General features: G+C 31.1%; 1 protein-coding gene across 11 annotated transcripts in view; it reads left to right on the top strand.

The window, feature by feature from the left end:
• LOC118201413 (protein DOP1A) overlaps positions 1-17,279 on the top strand; it is a 192,319-nt gene that overhangs the window by 35,499 nt on the left and 139,541 nt on the right. For all 11 annotated transcript variants that reach the window (XM_085807652.1, XM_085807663.1, XM_085807656.1 and 8 more), the window contains 3 exons: positions 6,007-6,143; positions 8,532-8,832; positions 12,002-12,782. In XM_085807652.1, coding sequence (XP_085663778.1) covers positions 6,007-6,143; positions 8,532-8,832; positions 12,002-12,782 — 1,219 coding nt within the window. The remainder of the gene's footprint in view (positions 1-6,006; positions 6,144-8,531; positions 8,833-12,001; positions 12,783-17,279) is intronic.

Here is a 17,279-nt window from a genome sequence, read left to right on the forward strand (position 1 = left end):
AAAGTTGATTATCATTATTTATGTCAAATTATAATTTTCATATTCGATAATTTAGAAACTTGAGCAATCTCAAAACTAGGAATAGTCAAAACTTATTTAATTCGTGTATGTATTGATGCCAAAAATTATGACTTAAACTGCGTTTAACCAAAGAGGATTGTGTAAAATTTAATTTTATTAATACAAAATTTTGAATTTTGGCATTTCTGTAAATGGTTCAAAATTAATGGTATCCTAATGTAAAAGGTATTTTTTAGAAATCCGCATTCAAAAGTTTAACTTGTCCCTATATCAGAATGTAGGAAGTCTCCCAAAATTTTAATTAATGATATGTCTGGTAATTTTGACTCTGTGCTATTTTTTTTCCCATTTTGACTTGGCTGTTTTGATAGATTTTGTAAAAAACAGTAATATTTTTCTTGTATGGGGCCTGTATAAAAATGTTATATATGGCTTTCCAAAATTTAGATTTTATACCTTGTGTAATCTAGGCTACATGAGGATTAAAACATCTTTGTTAATCTTTGCTAATTCACTTTAAAAAAACATTTTTCTTTTTGCTACTTTCACATGTAATGTTTTTTTTTTTTTTTTTTTTTAATTTTTCGTGTAATTTAATAGGTATCTCATGCCCCAAATTATGTATGCTGAAGGTCTACAGTGGAAAACTGTTCTTAATTTTATGTCAGATTTTAGTTGATTTCAGGAGTTAGACCATTTCTAAAGCATAAGTTGATCCATTGTTAAAAAGCGAAGAATGTTTTAGTTATTGGCAAATCATTATTTGAACAAACCCTTTAAAGAAATAAAACTACTTAAGATTCTTCCATAAAATGCAAAGTTATTAAAGATACTAAGACCATTCTGATATTTTCATAACAAATTAAATTGTACAGATCTCAGTATAATTTACAAGACCAAATTCCTATATATCTGAAAGTTTTAGATATGCAACATCTTTTTTAAGAGACTTCTTCAGCAGTCTATTCTTAATAAATCAGGCCATTCATAATAATTGTTGGATTTTTCTAATAACGGTGAATATTTTGTTGCACAAAGCCAAAAAAAATTCCATCCATTTGGGTCATATTTGCCTCGTATTCATCACACATGCTATTTCTATTAACACTATGGAAAATTTTCTATAATACCAAGAATATTTTGCATTACTTGTGCTAGGCGTGTATGATAAATATTTATAAGTTTTCTAAAAGTAAGTCTTCTTTCACAACATCTTTTCACTTCCTTGATAAGAACAACTGTACACATTAATATATTCACAAGGAAGCTCATCCATTTTGAATGTTAAATTAGTTTGAAAGGATTTTGGTTATTTCTGTGTATTAAAAATGAAGGATATCAGTTAAAATTAGCAGCTTTATCACCTTAAATGAGTTAAAGAATATTGTCAATGAAAACACTCTGACAAAAATTTTTATGTTACTTTGCTTCTGATAATTTTAACCTTTTACCAAAAATGCATCCTACTGACTATTGGCAGAATGGCTAGGGTTGGGTAATACAAGTAGTTACACACCAGTAGTTACATGGGCTCAAAACATAAAGTTTTAACAACTTTCTTCATGTGTAGCATGAATGTGAGCCAGTTGCCCTTAGAAAGTCATTCATGAAGTCATATATTCCTATAGAGCAAAGTGTGCTTGGTTTATTCTGAAAGTATAACAAATGTGCTGCATTGACATTTTTTAAAACTTAAATATATGCCTTAAGTCAGGATTTACATATGTTTGTTACTTTTATTTTTAATGTCAGTAATTGCTTATAAATTTTATATCCTGATAAAAGCAAAACTGTTGTCATTTTACTTGTGAGAAATGTTTGTTGTAATCCTCATGTACAAGGAATATAATAAAAAAATAAGTACAGCTGTGCTTTAAATGATTCTTTTCTGTAGGAAATGAAGTTTCCACATGATGTCAATTTATTATGAAATGATTTCATGGTGAATCATCAAAATTCTGTTATAAATATTTACCCCCTTCAAAATGAAAACTTCATTGCTTATATCGACACTTTTATGGTGAACTGTAATTAATATTACATAAATATCATAATAAGGCCATTATTCTTTTAATCTTGAAAAAGCAACTGCAAACAATTTTCATCTTTTGGGTTTCCCACTGTTGCACAGTCAGATCATGGCTCTTCAATATATAGATGAGGATTTTAACCTAGATGTTGATATTTTCTAAATTCATAATGAAAAATCATCCTGCTGTGTGTTATGTGTGGTAATTATTCTGCATGAAATATTTTGAAAAGCTCCAACTTACAGTTATGAGCCTTGAATTTCATGTACCTTCTCATTAAAGTAGTACTGTGAGAGGCACATTTTGCCATTACAAATAATGCTGATTTTGTATGCTGTTGCTAAAGTGTTCTTTGAATTATGAATTTGTTGTATAACTAATTGTTTTGGGTAATGATATGTTTAGAGAAGTAATTTTTTATTACAAGTTCGCATGTACATTATGTTTATGTTTACCTTTTGTTACGTAACACTTTTTAATACCTGTCTTTAATGGGATATGGTCTTTTCATACATTTTGGAGTAAGGAGAATGGTTTCTTTACTTTAAAATGGATTTACTTAATTTCTTGATGATAATTGGCTTTGAATAGCCCAACTAATATTTGGATTATTATGCTGTAAGTTAAAATTGCTATTATGATAATGGCATAATTTCAGTAACAGTAATTGCAAACATTAGTTGGATTTTTAAAAATCTTTTAATTCTTAAAAATATTCCGTATAAACTTTTCAAAGTGTTAGATTACAAGCTGAGGTTTCCAGTTAAGCTTTTTTATTAGTCTTCCATAAACTGTAGACAACTGAAACAGTTGGTATTAGATCAGGCTGCAGCATGACCATAATACATTCAGAGCATTATATAAAATTTTCTTATCAGGGCCTTTAGTATAAGTTATAGTGGAATGAATATATCAAGCAAGTATTTTGCAGTTCTGGTAGTATTTTAAAGTAGTTAAAATGCATTTGTGTTACATTGGGCTTTCCATTTTGTGTTGTACAGATAACATGAAGGTCTGGATCAGATTTACCAAGTTGGAGTAAGACAAGTTATGCACTTTGTTTGAAAAATGTTCATCTATAAAAATTTAACCTACAGTCATGGAATTTGATGCATTTTTGTTTTTTGAGAATAGATTTAATTGATTAAAATTTTAGAGAGAATAGTTTTTTTAATTAAAAATAGTAGCAATAACAAGATCAAGTTTTTTAATGTGATAAATCTTTTTCTGGAAGCTATATAAGCTAATATTTGATGTAGGTTTTGAGCTCCGTTCTTTATATCCTGCTACAGAAGATTCCACAACAAATTTTACAACTGAAATCTAAAATTGCCATTGTAACATGCCCTAGACATGTTTTGCTGGTGATAGACCTTGGGGATCTAGATAACAATAAAGAATATTAAATCCATGTTGAGAAACTCATGCAGTATGTGACTGAGCATTGCTGTCTTCGTAAATGGTACTTAGGTGATTTGATACCATAGCTAATGCAATCAGCTACAGAATGTTGCAAATATCTATGTGAGCTGTTGGATGGCCTTACACTAAAATTCAAGATGATAGGATTCCTGGGTTGATTGCTTCTTAAATTGTTACACCAGAAGTGATGCCCATGGCTGATTGAACAGATGTGGATCCGGAAGGTTGACACCTCCTCCTTCACATGTACGTGTAGCAGTCCTCAGCACTAAGAAGGAAGGGGAATTTGTTACTAAAGACAAGATGCTTCAAAACCTATCCTGGATCACTGAGCTAACACCATTTTAGCTGGCTCAGTTGGGAAATTGATGGAAGATAGTAACTCACCCTAGCATTGACCAGTCATCTCCAGCTGGTATACCGTGACATTGCAGGGTACATGAAAGATTGTAAATGATATCAGATGGATGATAAAGATGTCAGTGGTACAATTGTATCTATTCTCCTATTTGCACGATTATCTCAAGCATTTGTGTATGTGAAACTTCCTAAGCCTTTATGTTAAAATATATGCAATGTCTGATTCATTTTCCAATGCCAAGCGACTGCCATAACATTCTGACTAGATGAGATGAGATGGAAGCTGATATGTATATTGGGCCACCCAGCTTCTCTTAGGCTTGTGATGCATAAATCAGGCCATATTGCTGTTGTGTGTGTTTCAAAGGCATCTTTGTGCACAATCAACCAAAGCAGAACAATGAAGTATCAGAACAGAAAACAGGCTCTTCATGTGCACTTTTAAATGGGCCATTTATTATCATTTGTGCTGAAATTCTGATCATTTCTATGTGGCACTGACATTCTTTAAGTGACATTTGTATGCTGAATGTTGCTGTAGTTCAGTTTTATTACAGATGCATTTCCCCCAACAGTGTGCATAACAGTTTGAGAAACAATTATGTGAGATTTTTGAAATCCTTAAATTCCATGCAGATCTTTCAAACTTCCTCAAACACTCTTTACATCTTTACATGTACATTTCTTCATCAGCCTTTTATGTATAACACGATTTTTAAAGAAAATAATACCATTCTGTGCTGCATTATTCCTGAATTGTAACGGGCTTGCTAAAGACCTCTTAAGATGAGTTGTGATACTCAGATGGCCTCCATCAAATATAATTTTTGAGATAAGAATTCAAGAACACAAATTTTTTCTAGTAATTAGGGATGAAGCAGGATAGGCATTTTTATAATTTTGATTGTCTTTACTGTTCTTTAATATTCAATACTTCATTGAATTAGTAAAGCGTCTTGTTAGTATTCTTACAGCAAAAGGCAGAATAGCCTGTCATTAGGCTGGTGCACATGGGGTGTTTGAAAAAAGATGACTACTGGCTTGATTTCCTTAAATAATAACACATACTTTCAGTTATGGAGTTTCTCAAAATAAGGATGATACCTGTAGATAAAAAGTCCAGTTGTTAAAATATTCACCATGCATTAATAAGTATTCATTAATTTAAAAATATTCCCTACCTTTATCTGCAAATTTGTGGATATTTCATGTAAGAATGAATTTACTGATACTTGTTGCAAAACTGTTTTGACCAGATTTCTTTTAGATTTAGGGAAGCATTACAAAGCAATAGTTGATTGTTTTAGGAATTCAATGGTTCTGTATTGCGTTAAGCTGCACATGTTACTAACTTATATCTATCCCTATAGAACTATTAATTACTAATATCTCCATGAATTTTTCTTGTAAATTTTTGGAGCATTTAATTTAATACTAAATGCCTTTTCTGTATAATAACACCATTTTTAAAGTTTACTGCAGCATAACAGACATTTAATACATAAAGCTTTACTGAAGCATAACAGACATTTCATTTATGAACTTCTTGCTTTGTAAGGATCATAAGAAAAGTTAGACTTTTATTTATAGAACCGTTCTATGCCCAATATGAAAAATGTTTTTGAAACATTTTGTGCTTTATTTTGAAGAATTCTGCAACCTGTAATACCTGTTGAGAATCAACATTTAAGGAAATGAAACATAGCTGCTATCAAAATAACGCTGCCGATTTCTTCTATAATAGTTTCCTTTCATCATAAAGCACTATTTCTATAGAGATATAAGAATTTATAAGAAATCTGATTTACATATATAGAAATATATATAAATCAGAGGTTTCTTACCTTTGGATTTGGTGACAGGGAGTTAAAAGGTTATATCAGGTAAAATGAAGCCACCTTTTATTCGCTTGATAGAAAAATTAAAGTATTATGTGTAAAGCATTCAAAAAGTATAAATAAATTAACACTTAAAGTTAAATAAATAAAAAGCGTTAATTGAATTTTATTTGTTTAGGCTTTATTATTTTGTATCATTCCTTTTTCCAAAAGATTTACAACGATTGTATATTATAGATTATTAAAAGAAAACAAGTTTATGTTAGAGTTCTTCTAAATTTGTTTTTGATTTTGATTGCTTGGGAATTGTTTTAATTTTTTTCTTCATTTTTCAGAACCCACAAACAGTTATTTCATCTACCAGTGTACCTTCAAATGCAGAACTTTGGTGTTACAGATTATTAATTAGTTTACTTGATCGTCCAGAAATCAGCTCAGTTATATTAGATGATGTATTGATTGACATTTTTAGGTGTGTAAGATGTATGATTTTTTTCCCTACAATTAGTTCTGTTAAAGAATATTATTCGTGTATTTTGGAGAATTTGAAAGCTTCTTTTGCTATTTTGTTTACCTGCCTTTTTTCACTTAGATATACATTATATGATAACTTTTCATATTTTGATGATTTCATTTTTATAAAGCCCATGAGTCCTTTGCCTTCTCTGGTGTTCTGTATGTACTCACATGTCTTTTTTTCTCTCATTGCAACTTCATATATACCTTTTGATTTTCATTTTCCTTGATTGTAGTAGTTAGAAATTATGTACAAGATTATGATACAGACAGTGCTTATAATTCTGTTATTAGAAAACATGCAGTGTTTATAATTCTGTTCTGCAAAAATACATTTATGGCAAACTATGTTTTTGTGCTTTATTAAGCAATACTGTATCCTCGTTCATCTCAAGAATGGTTGGTTGATTAACTATGGCAAAGCACTCAAGGGCTGTCAGTCTTTCAAAACAGGTGTCTATCCTGCCTTTAAAAAAAAAAAAAAATGGTTCAGATTCATGTTTCATTAGATGATACTGAAAGCTGTGTAAAGTTAGCCTTTAGAAATTAAACTGCATGAATGAGTGTGCTGCAGGTTTAGATATTTGGTTATTGACTCTGAATGGCTAAGAATGTGTCCCAAGGATTATTGAACTCTATCTCCAAGAGCCCAAATTATTTATACTTTTAACATGAAGGGTTTAGTGCTTTCCTGTGGCAAGAGAATTATCAAATACTTTCTACTTGAAGTTATGAGTTTTTATTTACATCACCATATTCTCAATTTTATGCAGTTAATGCCATTTTTTTAGTATTACTGGTGATAATTCACTAAAAAGTGATTTGCATTCAAACGTATACATCAGGAGCAATAAATAGACCCCCAGTAAACCAGGAATCATAAACAAATAACCAGACTTTGTCTAAAACTTACTATTAATTTTTTTATTGCAAAAGAATGGAAAAATTACTGTCACAAGAAATCTGCATAAAACTAAACTGTGCTATGAAAAATACACGTAGGAAAAGAATAGTGTGCAGGTTAAGATTAATGATAATATTTGGGATTTTTTTAAATCCACAACACCATATAATTAAATTGTACATAATCTAGAGTGTAAAAAACTTTAATAAATCATCAGTTATGTGTAAACTGCTTTATCTTAAAAATAAATCAAGTATGCAACCATAAATTGTTTGTTTCACATTGACTGCTGTCAAAATAAGGGATTTATTTTTTTTTTCTGTTATTGGACAGTGTTTTTTTTTTTTTTTTTTTTTTTTTTTTTCCCCCAGACCTAACAATTTTTTACAGAAAGGTATATGCATCAGTGTTGCCTTTTGGCCACCATCAAATTAAATATATAGTTCATATTCTTTGTAATACTGTTCTTGTTTTCATAATAAGTATAGTCAATAAAAAATTTTTAAGTGTATCATACATGTATTGTTCTTTGTTTATGAAATAAGTAACCTAAGAGATATTTCTTGTGCTTAGAAAACTTTTATCACTGTGTTTTCTTTGTAGATGTATCAGATTAGCACAAATAAATTTCTAGATAGCATTTTTTGCTGTGTTTCATCCTGTAAGGCAAAAGATAACAAATGATGTAAACAAAAACAAACCACAGGTGCAGCATAAAGTGATTTAGAAATGTAGACAAGTGAAAACAAACCACAGGTGCATTGAAGTAATTTAGAAACATAGACAAGGAAAGAGGGTACATGCATTTGCTCGAGAGAGAGGAATAGTTTTGAAGACTGATTTCATTTACATAATCAGATTAACTTATTCTTCATGTTGAACTGCTTGAAAATACAAATAAATTAGTGATATTATGGTGATTGTTAATAATATTACGTTAATTATAGTAGTGTTTCTTTTACTGTCCTGTGTTTTCTTAACTACCCTCAGATTAATCGGAATTTTGAGTTAACAGTGGATATAGTTCCTGGTATTACCTCAGTTAATTAGGAGTTGACCCTAGATGGTTCTCTGTCTTCGAGGATTCTACAAATATCATTCTTTGGTGAGACAGCAGAAACTAAGAACTACTATTTCCTGCGCAGTACCTGTAACTAATTGTCACCCTTAATCCACACAGTATCTTTGGCCTTTGGAATTGTACTGTGAATATACTTACTCATGTATCAATATACAATCTTTATCACACTGCAAGATATGTTTAGAAACCTTGGATTATGCTGCCTGAATGAGAAAGAGTTACGTCAGCGGAAGGTTGAGAATTAATGCTATACTTAGTTGATGGTTGTTATGATTTGGTTCTTTGATGCATGTAATTATGATTTAAGTTATAATAATTGAGATTTATACCTCTTTCTCTCTCTCTCTCTCTTTTTTTAGATCACTATATTTAGCCTGCAATACTTCACATGTTAACAGTGAGAAAAGTGGAAGAAAAAGCCAAAAATCAACTAAAGATCGTGGAGAATTAAAAAAAGCTGCAAACCTTCTATTTGCTACTCTTGAGCCTTCATATTTATGGGAATATGCTGCAAAACATTTTGAAACGTCTTGTAAAATGTCAAACTTAAGTTCTGATTTAAATGAAGATTTAGAGTGGGTTCAAAGAGTAGGGTCTGGAAATCCTAATTTGAAAGAGTTGTGTTCTTTAGTGAGCTTTTTGTTGGATGTTGTTTCCTTAGTAAGTATAATGAAATTTATCTTTATTTCTCCTTTTTTTTCCCCTTTCCAAAAATATAATCTCTAATTAATGTTATTGATACCGAATGCATAATATTATTCATTCATACTGTCTAATAATATAAGAGTAATTAATGCATAAATAAAAAGGTATGAGAAAACAAGATTTCAAGTTAAAATGGAATGAAAATCTTATTATGTCTTAAAATTTTATTCTGTCATATTAAAATTTGAAGGGAAGATATTTTTTGCTTTCATATTTCTGATCAGTTAGACAGTTGGAGTTGTTTAGACAGTTGGATGTCATCAAAGACTTGAAAAGTAGACTATGTCAGTAGCACATTTTAAGAGAAGTGGCCTGACAATTATTTGTTTGTAATACAGAAGGAGAAGCCTCTTTGCTTGATATGTTTGAAAGCAATTTTGGTTTTGAAGGAACACTTAAAAAGGCATTGCAATACAAAATACACTAATTACAACAGTTACAAAGGTCATCTGAGAATAGATAGGATACATTTGAAAAAGAACTATATCTATACAACAGATGCTGCTCTGCCGACATAATGATGTAGCTGACAACGTTATTTGAGCAAATTTTATTGGTGGCAGAAACAATTGCGAAGCACTCAAAACCAGATTTTGAAGATGAGTCTGTCAAGGAATGTCTTACTGCTGTCACAAATGTACTGTGTCATAAGAAAAGCAATGAAATTGAGAAGATAAATCTTTCTTGTTGGACGGTAATCTAATTTTATTATTGAAATGGCCAATGACATAAAATTAAACATTAAATATATTGCATCAAAACTGGAAGCATTTCCTATTGCTTTTGATGAGAGTGCAGGCATCACTAATACCATTCAGTTGGTTATATTTAGTGACAGAGTTGACACCAGCCTCAGTTATATGCAAGAATTGTTTACTCTCCAACCACTGGAAATATAACAAGATTTTCTAGAAAGTGAAAAATGTTTTTACTAAGTTCAACTTAAAGTGGGAAAAGTTAAGCAAAATATCTAATAATGGGGTTCCATCAATGATTGGATCAAATGTAGGAATTGTTCCCAAATAAAACCATAGTTGTCTGATAATAAAATCAATTCTGTTGATTTGTCTCTATTTCATTGCGTTATACACCAACAAAATTTGTGTGCAAATTTGCACATGTGATAGGCAAAATAACTTCCTGCATAAATTTAATCAATTTGAGGGGGCTAAATCACTGTCTATTTCAAGAATTTCTGGCTAATATTCATTCTGACCATAAAGATTTCTTTGCTACCAAGTGTGTCGGCTAAGTTGTTGAAGCGTTTTTATAATTTGAAAGATGAGGTATCTCTTTTCATGGATATGAAAGGGAAGCCTACTTGGGAAATAGAAAACAGACCCTGGCTGTGTGATTTTGCAATTCTTATCAACATTACAACATATCTCTAAATTCAGCACTAAGTTACAAATTCAGGAACAGTTGATTCATGAGCTTTATGGACATATCAAAGCATTTCAATTGACTCTAGGAATGACAGTTAAGGTAAGGCACTACTTACCATTTTCCCACACTTGTGAACCTTAAAAATGATTTTGCTTGCAAATCATTTGTGGATGTATTGAAATGTTTGAATCGGTACTTCAACAGTGATTTTAAAAACCTTGAAGCAAACTTTCTCTTCTTCATTTGATGTTGGTCTCAAGCCTGCATCACTTTCTGTGTAAGTAGAATTAATCGAATGACAAGAGAACCTTGTCCTGAAGTCAAAAATCAAGGAACTTATTTTTGTAAAAGCTATTTCCCATGTATCAAAATTCCAAAGCTAGCCCAGACAGGAAAAAAAAAATTGACATTATCTGGAAGCACCTATAAATGTGAGCAACATTTTTCAAGGATGAAGTTTGTGAAATTCAAGATGACATAAATTACTCATATGCATCTTGGAAACACGTTGCTAGTTTCAGCATCTGCAGTATCCCCAAATATTTACCATTGTGTTTTAACCATGAAGTTGCAATCATCGCATCAAAAAAATTAAAAATAAAATTTATTTAAGATATCGCCTTATTTTGTGGTTTATGTTTTTATAGATTTTATGATGGGTTTTTTATAGAGAAATTAATTAAGATGTGTTCATTTTTTATATTTTCATATAAATAAATCGTAAAGTACTGTGGCCAACATAACATTTCTAATTTTAATATGTCCAAGATTCCTGTCAAAGTTGCACATGCCTGTTCTATGTTTTGAACAGAACAGCCTTCTTTAAACCAGGAAACCCTTACTCTTGAAAGATTGCATCATGCAATTAATATTATATTTAATGGTATATATTGCATTAGTCAGATGTTCTTACAACAAGTAAGAACCTATTAGTCAATCATTGATGAAGGCATTTTAAGGCAGATCTCTGTTGGTATTTATGTGTGGCAGTAACAAAGAGATTGCTTTCAGCGCAGATGTGTTCATTGTGAGTGTTGAAAATGCCTTCCTGTATAAATGAGACCTCACTATTGAAGACCGTTAAGACAAAAAACTGCAGGTTGTTAATTGTCATCTGGAGCAATTTTGGATGACACTTCTTGCTTACTTGTAGAAGGATTGGATTGGATTGTTTAAATTATGGCAAGGCACACCAGGGCTATCCTCTTCAAAGAATGCTTTCATGGAAGAATTCTTAATGGAAATGCGTATTCATGTTACTCTGTGCAGGAAGCTTCTGGAAGTGTCTCCAATGTATGCTATTCTATTTACGGTGCCCACGTATTTGACTTAACACCTCGTATCTCTTTTTCAGGCAGCAAACAAGTGTTTTACTTTGTTTAACATTTACTTCATATGGCTTTCTGTGTAAACTTGATGAGCCAGTCAGCTACAACTGCATATGCTGCTATTTTTCATTGTCGACTTGTGCTTGCTAGATGTCCTTCAAAATTACTTTTTCCAAACATACTGAGTGGAATGCAGCATTAGGTTTCATTGTAAATATTGTTAATTTAATGGGTACTATCATCTGTCTTATTTTGTTTGAACAAGTTATGAGCACTCTGTATTTTGTAATATAGGTTTTTTTCCAATATATGGTGTATTTTTTCACTTTCATGTAATTTTTAACCTAATTAGATTCTTCTGGAATGTTTATTTTATTATCATAAATTTAAACATATGTTTTTCATTACAGGAAACCTATTTAGAGGCAAGAACTGAGCATTTACCTCGACTGTTGTGCCATATTTTTGATGTGATCTGTCATAATTGTAGCATTATACCAGTGAATGACATATCAATTGCACTGAAATTATGTTCTAAACTTTTATGTAAAATGCAGCCTCCACTAATCAATCTTGAATCTGATGAAATTATAGTAAATGATCATATTTCTGAGAATATAGAGTCATGTTATCACGGAGAAGATGTGTATAATACTAGCAATACTTTCAGTACAGAAGAGATAAAAAAAAATATTTTTGAAATTTTTGACAAATATAGCCACATCTCTAAGGAGGGGTCTGAAAGTAGTCAAGATAATGATGCTGTCCAAGGCAGTGTACGTAGTATCATTACTTTATGTGTGGAAAAATATCAATTACTTTTCATTACATTTTTGAAAGAGAAAATGATTTTAAATATATCCAAATTCACCAGTCGTTACCAGTCTTTATTACTTCCTAAGCAAGAGGGTAAAGAACAAAGGGAAAAACATTTAAACCGCTTACTTCATGCTAGTCTGAAAATCAGATGTGACGGTCTTACTTCTGATGAAATAGCTGCAGTCAAACAAGATATTTTAGAGAGATCATCAAAACCAGTTGAGTTTACTGGAGATGCATTGGAAGACATTTCTTCAGATGTTGCAGTATGTAATTGTTTTGAGCGATTGTGCAATCTCTTTATTGAGTTATTAACTTTTCCTACATTTTACACCAACTCGAAAAACTTATATGACAAGCATTTAAATGCACGTAAGTAAAAATATTGTGTTAGATTCAAATATGCTCTTTTCAGTTTTTACTGTTTATGACCTAAAAAATGCATCATTTTTTATGTTAAGTTTTTTCTTTTTTTCTTTTAAATGTGAATTAAGAAGTGAAATGTTTTATATATTTCTGCCCATTGAAAATGCAACACCGAAAAAAGGGAAAGATTACGAAAGCCGTATTTATTGAAGAAACAGCTTATATTATAAGGATGAAGTGATTCAATAGGCAACTGTTTTAGACACAATTTTTATCAGACATGTTTAAGGCATATAATTGTGCATTTCGTATGATGCTAAAGCTCATCTGCTGAGATGTAGTAATAATATCTGGCATCACAATTTTCACAAGCTAGTTTTCTTTAGAAAACTCTCCTCCTCAAAACATACCCATTATGTGCTTTGCCATATTTAGTTAAATAACAAACTAGTGGCTATTTGCTATGCATTCATGGATCAGATGTTAGTTGCAGCATATTAGATCCTTCCATCAGCAAGGTTTACAAATGCAATTCCAGGGCTTTATATTGGTTTTGTGTTACCTTCTTTCCCATGCGCAAGACTTGCAAACAAACACAATTCCAAGGTTTTATATTGGCTTTACTCGTATGATACTTCCTGTTATATCACTTATGAATAGCACTATATGGTACTCTTCTATTAATTTACGTCATCTTTTTTAGTCTACTTATCATGCAAAATTCAGTCCTCTCCCATATCCCCTTCTTGGTATTGCTATTTAATGAACAATCCTGTATGAGTTGTAAAAAAGATAGCTGCATACTTTATTTTCATTAATATTAATCTTAAACATACACTACTTCTAATTATAAAGCCTTTTAAAATATGGCACAGAAATGTGCTTTTATTAATTAAAAACAAAATTCCATGCCTTAAACGTGAAAAATTCACAGATATATTTGAAAATGAATTTACTGATTCCCCTAGCACCCCATTTTTTGTATCTGGTACTGTCTAAAAAAAAAAAAAAAAATCCAAGATAAAATTTGTGGACCAACTAGAAAACAAAAGTTGCTCATTTTGATGATTAATGCTTTTGGCTTGTGTAAAAGAAAATTTTTTATTCAATTTTTGGTACTTTGTTATTATCGCAACTTTCTTGGTGAAATTTGGTAATTTTTTGAAGAAAAAAAGGGATGGTAATTTCAAATCGGTGAAAGTTACTTATTTCATATCATACATGTTATTAGATACATATTTTAATTTTAGTTCGATATTTATATTATCCTGGAAAACAATTTACTTAAACCACTTACAAATAAGTTTTGGTTTCTTCTTTGTTCTGCAAATCTCCCGCATGTAATTACTCCAATCTACTACGGTTTTACTGGCCATTTCTAACTCTTTTAAATACAATTTGACTCTTTAATTCTTTCCTCTAGCAGTACATAAATCTGACTGCTGTAATAAATGGCAGACGAATTATTGTAGAACCAGTTATACTTCGGATGCCGACGTGTTCGTTACACTTTTTCATGTAGCATTTTAAAAAAGTTGTTTTGGAAAAATACAGCATATTCAATTGCGAATTTGAACATTCCAGACTTTGTGGCAAAATATGACATTCGCGCAAAAATTTCACAGTACTTTCTTCGTTTGCAGGCAAATCCTACAAGTGCGTACTTCAAAATTTAGGTGGAGACTAATAATATCATAATTTGCGTTTAGAGCTTCTAATACAACCAAAACAGCATGTACAAAAATGGCGACTTTCCATATTCAAACCTACAGTTATTGATATAGTTGCTTGAATAATTGCTATGTGCATGGTGGCCACAATTTGGTGACCTCTGATAATTTAGCGACTTCTACCAAGGTGGTTGTGATAATATCAAAGTACCCAATTTTTAATGTCTCTTTTAATTTTGGTAAGTGCCTAATTTGATAATTTAAGCCTATTGCATGGGCCGTGATTGGTATAGGGTCATCACTGGTGGCTACAATATTATTTGGACCCAGTTTTGAATTCCAAGGAAGGCATGGATGTTTATAAGTGCATAGTGTCTTTGCAGTATGGGGCAGTTGACATGCACAGCTAGTGGAAAATCCTCTCAAGAGCCTTGGTGGTAGGAGAAGAGGAATGGGAGACCCTTGGATTTATTCCCTTCAAAACTGAACTGGGCGTTCTCCTTTAGAGCTAAAATGGAGGCAGGCAAAGTAACTGTCATCTAGACGGCTCTGTTCAGACAGTGGTATAAACAGTGGTATCAGACGGTAGTATAAATGCACATCACATAAAAATTTATTATTATTTTTTTTATTTTAGTCCAAAGGGGCAATTTCTCCAGAAGGACTATTAATTTCGTTTTGGCATTTTGCGTTGATTCACTACAAGCGTTGGTTTCACTTTTCAAATTGTTGCCACCAAATATTATCGCCCTGTATTATATTTAAAGAAATTAAATAATGAAGAATCTGCATAAATGTATGTCTCTCACACTGTGATAAAACAACGGTACATAGAACCATCAAATTTCGAATAAAATATGTTTCCACCCGAATATGGGCATTTGGAAGCCCAAATTTGGAATTTATATTATTATTGATTTCATATTTCATAAAACTAACGAATTTTTTATTAACAAACTCCATGATTTCAAAGCGAGCAATGGCAACATTGTACTGAAAAAACATTTCTATCTCCAGCGCGTGAGACTATGCATCGGAAATTTTAAAGAGATGCTCATTTTAAAATTATTTTGCGATATTGCTCTTGAACTGAATTTTAAGTGTGAAGAACATGGTATTTAATAAAGAAAGGTAACACACAAAATGTTAAGAAAATGCCCCTTAGCACATAATTTCAAATCTGAAACATTTCAGATTTTTTTTAAATTGTTAATTTATTTTTTAATTAATTTTATTGTATTTATTTATTTAGTTTACATTTGCATCCTCACCCACGTTGTCCATACTACTTTCTTGAACTCTTTAATAAAAGAGCTTTGAGAGCATTCTTGTGGGGAAAAAGACTTTTTATGCATTTTTCTGAGATTAAAATCTGTGGTCATTGAAATGTGCATTATATTTTAGTTAGTTAAAAACTGAAAGTTCTGGAGCTTTACTTAGGAATGTCCAGCAACATTTTCAAGAGCAAATATATTGATTTGTGTCATTTTTTCTTTACCACTACCAATGTAATTCAGGAATTTTAAGGAAAAAAAAAATTAAGAGAAGGGCTATGGAATAAAAGTTGCATGTTTTAGTGATTAAAAGTTTGTAGTAATATACCAAGCTGTGGAAAGTTGTATTCCTAACTAAAGGAAATATTAACAAAGTGTAAATTTTACTGTAGAAAGATTATAATAAAAGGGTTAAAAGGTTTTTTTTTATTATTTTATTTATTTATTTTTTTTTATTTATTTATTTTAATTTTATTTTAAAGCAGAACGCTTTCCAACTACTGTATAGTGTCAGTTTATAAATGGAGATATTGAGCCGGGATAAATATTTTTAAAAAAATTCACCTTTTTCATTCATCTTGTATGTGTTAATTAACTTAGTTGGCTTATAAGTCGTCAGCTGAGTTAAAGTGGTTGTTGAATATCATCCTACACAAATCATAAAGTAAGAATATAAAGTTGTCATGCTTGTTAAGTGTGGTTTTCCTTAGTTACCTTGTATGGCTTTGCAAGAGCTAAAAATGTTACTCATTGTTTCAGGCTGTAATTATTGCTTTAAATAAAGTGGGACATACAATAAACCCTTGTCAAATGCTGGGGTTGCGTTATTAACGCATTTCGCGTATGGCAAAATCGCATTCGCCAAAGTTAACTTTCTATTGAAAAAAATGGGCTAGATGTAGTTCAAATTAAGAAATGCATAATTTAGATGAATCTAAATGTTATTGTAATTAAAAGGGGAAAATGAAACAAATGTTAATTGAAAGGATTTCTGTTACTGCTTAATAATAAGTGCGAGGCTATGATTTTTTTAAATAGCTGGCGATTTTTGCTTGACACTGTGTCTAATGCAACTTATTAAACGTTTTGCGATAAAGAGTGCACAGTTTTTCAATACTCCTTATGAAGTATCCTGTTCTTTCTTCATTTGGATCAATCTCCGTTACAAAATCAGACATTTACTATGCCTCTGCTAACAATTGGTTTAACTTCTTGTTGTTAAAAGGTCTTTGTCTTCTTCACTATCGCTGTTTTCTATGTCGGCTACTTCTTTATTTGTCATTTCACGAATATCATTATCGACTAATTCTTTGATTTCTCTTTCTTCCGTATCTAAATCCTTTTTCGCCTCTTGCTTTTGCAGTTTGCGCGATTTCCTTGTCTTCATTTTCAGTCGCTGGAAATCCTTTGAAATTGTTGAAAACTTCTGGCCAGTGCTGATGTCAGCAAGCATTCAGTATCGATGAATTCACTTGTTCCCATGCGAGTTTAATCATTTCTACCCGTCGCTAGCATATTCACAAAGCCTACACACCATTTCTACTACAGTCTGCTCTCAT

Source organism: Stegodyphus dumicola, chromosome X1 (assembly GCF_044657685.1).
Source record: "Stegodyphus dumicola isolate Sdum_Otavi_A_Nest chromosome X1, ASM4465768v1".
Taxonomy (NCBI): domain Eukaryota; kingdom Metazoa; phylum Arthropoda; class Arachnida; order Araneae; family Eresidae; genus Stegodyphus; species Stegodyphus dumicola.